The sequence below is a fragment of the Lycium ferocissimum genome, chromosome 10 (assembly GCF_029784015.1).
Source record: "Lycium ferocissimum isolate CSIRO_LF1 chromosome 10, AGI_CSIRO_Lferr_CH_V1, whole genome shotgun sequence".
NCBI classification, from domain to species: Eukaryota; Viridiplantae; Streptophyta; class Magnoliopsida; order Solanales; family Solanaceae; genus Lycium; species Lycium ferocissimum.
Genome location: NC_081351.1, coordinates 48,588,849 through 48,599,966, shown reverse-complemented (window position 1 = coordinate 48,599,966; position 11,118 = coordinate 48,588,849). Strand labels below are relative to the sequence as shown.

The window sequence follows — 11,118 nt, the reverse complement described above, 5'->3', positions numbered from 1 at the left end:
ACTGTAAACCAATATGTGTGAACAATTTTTTTTGCTGAAAAAAATAACTATGTGTGAACATTAAATGCGGTAGAAATTATGTTTTTCCTTTATGGGGTTTCTTTAAGTTAGGTGAAACATTTTTTGCCACTCGAATACTTAGTTGTTGAGCTATCATTAGCAGTCTAGCACATTATATTTCCACCTTTCTCGCTTTTTGCAAAAAATTAGCACTCATATAATAATTGTCCTAGCGTCGAAGTGAGAATTTTTGTCAGAAAAACTTCAAATCTAAAGAATTACACATATGAAGGATCCAAAAGAATTCAACATATAACAAATACTGTATAAATAAATTATACAGTTTAATTTTCCAACAAAAAAGTGTCAATTGACATCTTTTGGATAAACGTGGCTCCGTTCCTATGCCGATCAATCACTTGAAGAAAAAAGAAGAAAAATGACGATGGTTACTTGCCTTAATTCATTGTTATGGTTGATTTGAACTAGTGAAATGAAAATCATACCTTGATGAAACTAATTATTATTATTTTTTATTATTATTTTTTTGAGAAAGTCCTACTTTCTTCTTCTCGTTATTCAAGGGTATAAGATTTACCTGCTCTCTATACTTATCTTTTTCGTTTATATTTGAAAAAGTTTAGTTTTTTTTTTTTCTTCTGAAAACATTTATATAACTCTAAAACGGTAATAAATAAAGATTTAGAGAGGAAAAAATATTCAACTTACTTGTTTTTATGACAAATTAGGTGTCCTTAACAGAGGTTTGCCAAATGGCACAATTTTAGCTGTCAAAGTTATAGTTAGGTTCGGACGTCATTGAAAGCAGAGTCATTATCTTTGATAATCCCTTAGGTCTAGTTAGATCACTTAGATTTATATTATTTAATCATATGAATTCGAGCATATCAGCACCAAATCACTAACGCGTCAAATTCCAAAATAATGTGTTCGAACGAGCTAACACAACTAAATTAAGCTTAATGCATATGCGCCCCTAAACTTGCCTCCTTTTATTTATTTTGGCACCTCACTAAATATTGTTCCTATTGAACTCTTAATTTCGTCCTCAAATAAAACCCCCAAATCTGATTTCTATTAAAAACAGAGAAGCAATATTTTAGATATGTGGTAAAAAATTTTATTAACATATTGGATGGATGTGTCGATTCTGCTTCTTTCTATTTCTTTCTTCCAATAGAAGCTTAATTAAGAGCTACTCTTTTCCCCCCCTCTCAATTGCTGTTAATCTTAGCTAAAAGATGGTATAATTAGAATATATATTAGTATGTTACTACATTGAAGATGGAATACTATGTAAGTCGGATTGTATTTGATAAACATACTTGAGGGCGAGTTTAAGAGTTCAACAGAAACAACCAGAGGCGGATCCAAGATTTTCACTCAGGGGGTTCGAAAAAACAATAACAACTAAATATAAAAAATAATGTGGTCAGTGGGAATCAAACCTCATTTTGAATACCCTGAATTGCTTGAGCTAACCTTTTGCATTTATTCAGGGTGTTTAAAAGTTAATATATGTATATAAACATAGAAAATCTACCCTATATATACACTGTAATTTTTTACCGAGAGTGTTCAGGAACACCCTCAGCCTACTCTAAATCCGTTCCAAAAAATAACACTTAGTTGAGATGTCAAAATAAAAAAAGGGGCAAATTTAGGGACCGCACATGCATTGAGCCTTAGAATTAAATGACATCTTCTTTGAAAGTTTTCGCATTGCTCTTTTTTTTTTTTTTTTTTTTTTTTGGTTTTTTGTTTTTTTTGTTTAAAGGAAAAGCAAAATTAGTTAGTTAGGTGCCATAATTGAAAAGAGGGACAAGAAATCGGTTTCATATTGTTGCAATATAAAGATGTTCTAGAAAAATGGGCCTTAATGTCTTTTAAAGGGATTTTTCGGCAACAGAATCGTCTTGCACTAATGGCAGAATTACAGTAATTAACATGAAAATGGGAGGGTCATTTAGTCACTTTGGGTCCTTTACACTCCCTAGGCAATGCCGTCATATAACGATGGAAACCAGGAGGACGAACTAGATTCTCTTGTTTGGTAAGAAAAAAAACATCATACCATATCCCTTAAATCAAAGGGCATATCCGTCTTTATGCTACGTATCGAGACATCATTTAAAAATTACGTACATTCAATTTGAAGTTAAATCTACTATAATGGAGAACTAATATTATAAAATATTTAATACAAACTTACTTTTATCAGGAAATTTTAAGACGAAAAAGATATAAGTCTGAAAAGTGAAAGACACTTTTATTATATTTTTCTAGTTCATGCATTATTAAATACAAATATTCTCAATTCACATTTAACCAGTACAAACTTTGCATTATTACGAGTCGTGATTGGGGTTTTGGAAGATTTCATCCCAATATAAAAGTCAGCATTAAAAGTTTATTTACACTGAGGTACAAAACTTAAAATCAACTCAAAAAAAAAAAAAAAAGTAGCAAATGCCTTCTTGTTTTTCTTAAATGCCGACAAATACGATTATCCAATAATTGGAACAAAAGATAATATTAAACCAAAACATTTAATATTTTGAACTATACGTCCATAATATATACAATATAAAACAAATTTTCTGTAATTAGAACAAATAATCCTTTTGAATAGCAACTTAAAGAAATCAGGGAGAACATAATTTCCCATAAATAAAAAGTAAAATTTGCAATCCTGTTTGGATTGACTTATTTTAGATGCTTTTAAGCCAAAATAACTTTTAAGCACTTTTGAAGTATTTGAGTACGATAAAAAGTACTGAAAAACACTTGTTTTTAGGTCAAAATAACAAAAATTCCTAACTTATGACTTTTGGCTTATAAGTCAAAACCTATAAGCGCATTTAAATAGGCTCTAAATATTGCACATAACTGTTTTTTTTTTTTTTTTTTCATGATTCTACTCACAACTTACGGCATGTTTTTTCGCACATAAAAAAAACCATTACTGTTGTAATTCCCTACATTATTACAGTAATGGTTTATTTCAAATGTGATGAAAAAATATAGGTTACCTATTATTCAGCCTATTACTATTATTATAGGTTAGCTACAATATCTAAACGAAAAAGCCTCACGATACTAATTCGAAAATAGGCTCCTAATTTTCTCTCACTTGTGACCTAGGGAAATGCAAAAAAGGAGCAGAAAAGGTGAAATCCCCAGACAACTTGTGGTCGTTTTAGTGCTGTACATTTTGAACAACTCATATTCTCCAAACTACAGTAATTTTTTTTTTTCTTTCTTTTCCAATCAATGGTTATTTTTCATTTTCTCTGATCAAGTTTCTTCATTTTATTTTTGAATAAGAAAGGAGTAATAGTTCTAAAAAAGATAATATTTAAATCAGAAAAGAAAGCTCACATTTCCTTGAATTTTATTATTTTGACCATATTTGATTCTTTCTATATCAAGTTTGGCAGATGTTACTATAGTTTTGGAAAAAATGATTTGATTAGATGCCTTAGATTAAAACAATATGATTCGATTTCAAAAACTACAGACCATTGAATAAGGCAGTAGCAACAACCAACAAGGAAACTTTTTTGCTTTGGTTTTTTGCAATTCCATATATATACATGGGGTCTCTGATGTAGATTTACAAGTACAAGGCTGGATTTGTTCAAAAGAGGGGAGAGGGTTTTACACCAATGTGGAATACTATTATTTTTCCAATTCCAAACTTGTTTCTGATATTAGTTTTTATTAGTTTGTTTAAAAAAATGAGATGCAATATCTTATATTTAAAAATTATTTAATTTTAAACTTCTAATTTTATACTTTTAATATACTTCATTTATTAATTTTTAAAAAACGTGTAAAATTAAAACTAAATAAGTAAAAATAGACGTAGGGACTATTCAACACTAATTTCATTTATGAAATAGATCAGGACCCAAATTAGTTGGGCACATGAAGCATTTAAGATCACCAGTTAACAGGGCGGGAAGTGTAATTGACATTTTATCCAATTAACCAAAACATAAAAGCAACCCCCCCTTCCGAAACCATTTCTTGGGACTCCGTGTCTACTTTTCCTTTTCATTTTCCATTTTCCCTTTCTTTCTCTTTCTACTTTATTATATTTTTAATTTTCTTTTACATTTTTAACCCTTGCCATCTCTATTTCTCTCTCCTTCTTGTGTTTTCCTCAAAACTCCTCTGTTTCTATTGTTTTCTTCTTCACACCAAAGCCAATCGTGACACCCTCTCTCTCTCTCTCTCTTCTCTCTTCTTTCTTATTTCCTTTAGAGAGAAAAAAAAATACATATTCATTAACGGATATGTATTTCCGGTATATTCATTTCCGGCTATAATTCAACTGAGTTTGCAGCAGTAAGAGACTACACTTTTTATTTATTTTTAGTATAATGCCTGAAACCCTTATATTATCGAACCAGATTACTGAAATATCAACTAGAAAAAAAGAAACTAACGATGAGGATGAAAAAGATAGTACGAGCACGACCACGACAACCACACCGAGGTCAGTTATTATCATACCTCGTAGCAAATCACAAGCAGCGTCAAGAAGAGTAATACCAACAGATGGTACAACATGTACAGCATCAGGTACAAGTACCAGTAGTATAGTGGAAAAGCATCTACCAAATGGAGATCTATATATAGGTAGCTTTTCAAACAGTTCACCTCATGGATCCGGTAAGTATTTATGGAAAGATGGTTGTATGTATGAAGGTGAGTGGAAAAGAGGTAAAGCATCTGGAAAAGGAAAGTTTTCTTGGCCATCTGGTGCTACATTTGAAGGTGAATTTAAGTCGGGTCGAATGGAAGGTTCGGGTACTTTTATTGGATCTGAAGGTGATATGTACAAAGGTTCTTGGTCTAGTGATAAAAAACATGGTTATGGGATGAAGAATTATAGTAATGGTGATTATTATGAAGGACATTGGAAAAGGAATTTACAAGATGGACAAGGTAGATATGTATGGAAAAATGGTAATGAATATGTTGGTGAATGGAAAAATGGAGATATACATGGTAGAGGTGTGTTAATTTGGGCTAATGGAAATAGATATAATGGGAATTGGGAAAGTGGTGTACCTAAAGGACATGGTGTTTTTACTTGGCCTGATGGGAGTTGTTATATTGGGTGTTGGAGTAAACACCAGAATCAAGTTCTTAATGGTACTTTTTATCCTGCAAATAGCAGAACTAATAAGAACAATGTCGATTTTAGCGGTAAGGAAGATGTTTTCGGGGGGTTTTTCGGGCATAAGTTGGCAGCACCTTTAATGGGTGGCGATGAAGATTGTGGTGCTGGAGTTGTAGTGATGAATGTGGGGAAGAAGAGGTCATCGGTAGACGGGGCGAGGGGAAGTATGACTGAGAGGAATATTCCAAGGATTTGTATTTGGGAATCGGATGGTGAAGCGGGTGATATTACGTGTGATATTATCGATAATGTAGAGGCGTCGATGATTTATAGAGATGGGTTCGGGTTTGATCGAGATGGACTTAAGCAGTTTAGGAGAAATCCTTGTTGTTATAGTAAAGAAGAAAAGAAACCAGGACAGACTATATCTAAAGGGCATAAGAATTATGATTTGATGCTTAATCTCCAGTTGGGCATTAGGTAATAATAGAATAAAATTGTTTATTGTCAGTATATTGGATGTTATATTTCAGTTTGATTGTTTTTTTTAGAATTGTTGTATAGCTGAGTGAATGATGGTTTTAACAGGTATTCAGTTGGGAAGCATGCTTCGATATTGCGGGATCTTAAAACCAGTGATTTTGATCCTAATGAGAAGTTTTGGACCAGATTTCCACCCTTAGGGTCCAAAATTACACCCCCTCATCAATCTACTGATTTTCGTTGGAAGGATTATTGCCCAGTCGTGTTTAGGTATTCATTTCTTGATACGTGTACATGATAAATTGTCTTTGGAGTGCTAATTTGATGTTGAATACCTTTATCTCTGTTAAAAACCATGAAAGACTCTAAATTGGTTGGTTGTTTGTTTGTTGGGTTATCCAGACATTTAAGAGGACTATTCCAAGTGGATCCTGCTGATTACATGTTGGCAATTTGTGGAAATGAAGCCTTGAGAGAGCTTTCTTCTCCGGGGAAGAGTGGAAGCTTCTTTTATTTGACTCAGGATGATAGGTTTATGATCAAAACTGTGAAAAAATCAGAAGTCAAGGTTAGTTGCCTACCTCTTTGACTTGCACTTGAATTGATGAATTTCCTGGAACAGGTCATTGTATTGTGGTTGGTTAACTGTATACCTTATTTTCTAATGGGTTTGAATTTTGGAATGTGTTATTCAGGTGCTTATTAAGATGCTTCCAAGTTACTATGAACATGTTTGTCGTTATGAAAATACCCTTGTCACAAAATTCTATGGTGTCCATTGTGTGAAACCTGTTGGTGGTGTCAAGGTATGTCTGTCAAACTTGATTTGCATCTTTGATCTGATGCAAGGATAAACATGTCTGATATTGTTTTCTTTGATTGGTGCAGACACGGTTCATTGTGATGGGCAACATGTTCTGTTCTGAATATCGTATTCACAGACGGTTTGACCTGAAAGGTTCGTCACATGGCCGCACAACTGATAAACCCGAAGAAGAAATTGATGAAACCACTACCCTTAAGGACCTTGATCTGAACTTTGTGTTCCGTCTTCAGCGGAAATGGTACGATGAACTGATCAAGTAAGTATAAAGAATTCCTTTGTTGTTGCATAATTTATTTTCTTTATCAAGAGTTCTCGCGGAATATATTCCATTACTCTGTTCTTGCATTACTCAATTGATTTAACCTCTTTGCAGACAAATTGATCGTGATTGTGAATTTTTGGAAGCTGAGCGAATCATGGATTACAGTCTCTTGGTTGGTCTTCACTTCCGAGATGATAATAGGGGTGACAAGATGGGTCTATCACCATTCCTGTTGCGTACAGGTAGTTTACACATTCGTAACAGATTTATACTAAGCTGGTACTAAATGTAGAGTCCAGAAGAAAATAATAAAAGGAAATTCTGCTTGCTTTTCAGGAAAGAATGATTCGTACCAAACTGAGAAGTTCATGCGTGGCTGTCGTTTCCTTGAAGCTGAGCTACAAGACATGGATAGGGTTCTTGCTGGCCGGTAAGAATCTTCCTTCATGCTGCTGTAAATTTAGCTATTAGCATGGAAATTACTTTTGTTCTATGGCATAAATTGAAGAAATTTCAATATGATATTGAGCCTTTGTCTATTCGCAAATCCTTTGTGACTTTCACCTTTTTCGTTTTGAGTCTTATAACTCCTCTAAAACTAAAAAGATTGCAAAGTAGTGTGACAAGACCTTACTATCAGACACCTTAAAGGAAAATAGTAGTCCATTACTCCTTAAGATCTGTGCTTGTTTACCATTGGGAAGTATATTGATTCTCCATGAATTTAAGGTTGGTCGTCGGACTTAATGAGTTCGCTTGGTTTGTTGCTGCAACCTTTTTGAGGGAGTTTATTAGACTACATTGCTTTATTTTATATCCATGTTTCCTTAATACTTGTGGGTGTTTAAAATTGTATTGTTTCTAAAGAACTTTTCTGACTTTGGTTACTTCAATTGCATCTTTATAGGAAACCCTTGATTCAGTTGGGTGCTAACATGCCTGCAAGAGCAGAGCGGGTGGCACGGAGGAGTGATTTTGATCAGTATACTCCTGGTGGGTTCTGTAATTTGCCTCCTTCCCGCGGGGAAGTCTACGAAGTAGTCCTCTACTTTGGGATCATTGACATTCTGCAGGATTATGATATTAGCAAGAAGCTTGAGCACGCTTACAAATCCTTCCAAGCTGACCCCACCTCTATCTCAGCTGTCGATCCAAAACTCTATTCAAAGAGATTTCGGAATTTCATAGGCAGAATATTTGTCGAAGACAGGTGATATAGGGCAAGAGAATGAAAAATCAAACAGCAAAACAAAATTGCTGTTAAATTATAGAGGTTCTTCGTTGAATCTGGGATCCCGAGCCGTGAAGCACAATGCCTGGAATGAGCGGCGGCAGCAGCACCCGGTGGTCATAATCGAAAAAACATATTGGCTCCGATGGTCACATGGTCGAAGATATTTTTTCTCGGATGTATCATTCATGCGTGGTGGTGCTTGGTGGGGTTTGTTAGTGGCCGAATTTTATGGATAAGCCATTGGTTGAGTGTAAGTTTTGTGTATATTCCATGAGGGGTGGGGCGGAATATTTGGTTGAATGGTTATTTTTGTGCTTTAGTTTTAGGGAATATTTTTTTGAGCATAGGGAACTGAGCAAGTTTCTCAGTTGAGATTCAAAAAAAGATTGGAGTGAGGGAGGAAAGGAGACTTTGAATAATCAAAGTGTACAGCATATAGGTTGAATAGATTATGAAAAATATATATGTTATATATTTGTGTGAAATTTCTAAATTCTTGTTATGTATGATCATGTTTATAATAAAGGGGTAGAAGTACATCTCTGTCATGTGCTACTGGGGTCAGCAGTTGGGTGGGTGGTGTCATTTGGCTGCTTTTTTTATTTTTTCTGCAGTGAAAGAAAGGGGCATTGCATTGGCATTGGGGCAAAGATGAAGAATTATATTTGTTATGAATACATGAAAAGGGGAGAAAGTAGATGTGCTGGTCCTAACCTGTCTGTCTTTGCTCACTTTTGCTTACTGCTCCTTCCCTCCCCCTTTACTATTTTGGACTTGGCGTGGTTTTGTGAAAATTGTCCTTACAGTCTCTTTCTTTCGATTTGATTAGATTGGTTTGTTTACGAAAAATGGACTTGTCCTTTCTGCACCATTAGTTTGGTCGTGTTAGATCGGGAAAGAATTTGTATGTTAGAACATTTCTTTTCATTTGCCAGCTTTTGTGTCTAGAATTACTGTTCTGGTAGAAGCCGGTATATTTGTCCGAGTGTTACCAATGTTACAAAAAAATAATATATATAGGGTAAAAATATGAAAGTAAAAAATATGGTTGTTATTCTCTTCTTTTGAAGAGTGAGCGGTCCTTAAAAGCTAAAAATGTGGAAATGGCAGAGACATTTCACTCAAAATGTGGTTTCAATTTTTGACATCACAATTACTGTCACTTATATGAGGGTAACATTGTCAATTTAGTCTATTAAGGCCTTTGGTGGGGAATTGTGTAGGGTTTTTAACTGTAGGAGTCAAAGTCAGTGGGGGCGGTAGTGTTCTCTTTTACTGTGTATTGCTCCTTTTGACCTGGGATTCTTTTTTATACTTTAGTAGGATTTTCCTGTGTCATTTAGCTGAGATCGTAAGCATGTGTCTTTGTCACTCTGTACCGGATTCTGTTACCAACCCATCGTATTTTACAGCCAAGCCTCTGCATTTGTTAAGTACTAGACTCCACTAAACATAAGTTTACTGAATTATTGTTATATGTTCAAAAATTAATATATTACTCTTTTCGGTCCAATTTAAGTGTTTTTAATTTGATTAGATACGGAGTATAAAAAATAAAGAGAGATTTTTGAATTTTGTAATCCTAATTTAAAGATGTGTGTAATGTACTAGAATGTTCTTTGAATCTTATGGTTGAACTTGCTATGTAAAATATTTGAATTATCAATTTACTAACAACAGAAAGACTTTTTTGGGGCATATCAAAAAGAAAAATAAGACACTTATAATGAGACGGAGGAATAATAAATAAAATATTCCATAGAGGAGTTGTTTTCATTTTTCTTTTTATAGAAAAAGTTACGTCATAAAATAGATTTGAGACGGTAAATGTACACAAGTACGGGTTAGTTTCACCATGGTCGCTAAACTTACTATTCATCCACTAAAGTCACAAATAAATAATTAACAAATAGGAGTATTAAAAAAGAAAGCGCTTCCGATTAGTGAACGATTCTAGGCGATGACGAGAAACATGCAGCTCTTCCAAATTTATACACTTGTGTTAAGAGTCCCATATCGGTGGGTTAAAGGGTAAATGGTCTCCTTGTATGGATTTGAGCTTAACTAGTTTTTGGGATTAAGTTAAGCTCATGATCCATATTAAAGTTATCCACGCACCAGATGTCCAATCCTGAGCGTAAGGTGGGGTATTAAGAGTCTCACATCGGTGGGTTAAAGGGTACGTGATTTTCTTATATGGACTTGGGCAATGTCCCCTTATGAATTAGCTTTTGGGGTTGAGCCAGGCCCAAACTTCATTCTTTACGACATGAATGCATAACTCATTTTTCTTTTATAATTTTTGTATTTTAAAATATTTATGTTTAAAATATAGGTTGTGGAAAAGTGAATTTTTGAATAGTTTTCTCGTGTGGCATGTAAATAGTGAAAAACAATGATGCTTTGACAATGATTTATCATTTTTTGGCATCGAAAATTTGAAATTTTTAGTGATTTGTATTTTCTGAACAAGTAACAAATAGTGACATAGTTTGGTGACTTTAATATAATCTAGTTTTCTGACTCTAGAGTTACAAACAATTAGTCTAATAATTTTAAATAGTTGTGCCTTTTGTATTACCAAGAATAAATTTAGTGACTACCAGTGAAATTAACACAATAGTAGTACTTATGCCAAAAAGTAAGAGGGTATTAGACTTGCGAGAGCCTCAAATTTGTAGATGATACTTTTGTAGTTGTCATTATCAACAGTTGGAATATCTGTGGCCCTACGACTTAAAAAAAAAATTATGAAACAACGCTCGTCTTGGGACAAGCTCCTATTCCTAAGAAGGCAAGTCAAGAAAAAGAAAGAGACGTCACATATGCGTTGCTGCGTAATGAAACATCTTGAGAAGTTATCTAAATTATTAATCAATTGATCGCGCTTCACGCAGTCATAAAAAAAAGGGGTCTCAACCTAATAACCTAGTATAAACTGAGACAAATAAAACACGAAATCGTGTCTAATAAACGTAGCAAATTGGAATTAATAATAGAAAATGTTACTTAAAAAAAGAAAACAAATAATGGTCAATTACCAGGTATACAAATTTGAAGAACCAGAAAATCAGATCCGCACAAATGAAAAACAAAAATAACTTTTACAAGTTACCAGATAATAAATATCAACGAATATATCTAGTGCGATTATTGCC

The 11,118-nt window shown here is 33.8% G+C and overlaps 1 protein-coding gene across 1 annotated transcript; it reads left to right on the top strand.

The window, feature by feature from the left end:
- The first annotated feature begins 4,186 nt into the window (after positions 1–4,186).
- On the top strand, positions 4,187–8,506 carry LOC132034157 (phosphatidylinositol 4-phosphate 5-kinase 2). Its single transcript, XM_059424430.1, has 8 exons — positions 4,187–5,635; positions 5,744–5,908; positions 6,041–6,206; positions 6,334–6,444; positions 6,527–6,720; positions 6,838–6,968; positions 7,063–7,156; positions 7,634–8,506. The coding sequence occupies exons 1-8, from the start codon at positions 4,410–4,412 to the stop codon at positions 7,938–7,940; spliced, it is 2,394 nt and encodes a 797-aa protein (XP_059280413.1). The 5' UTR covers positions 4,187–4,409; the 3' UTR covers positions 7,941–8,506.
- The last annotated feature ends 2,612 nt before the right edge of the window (positions 8,507–11,118 follow it).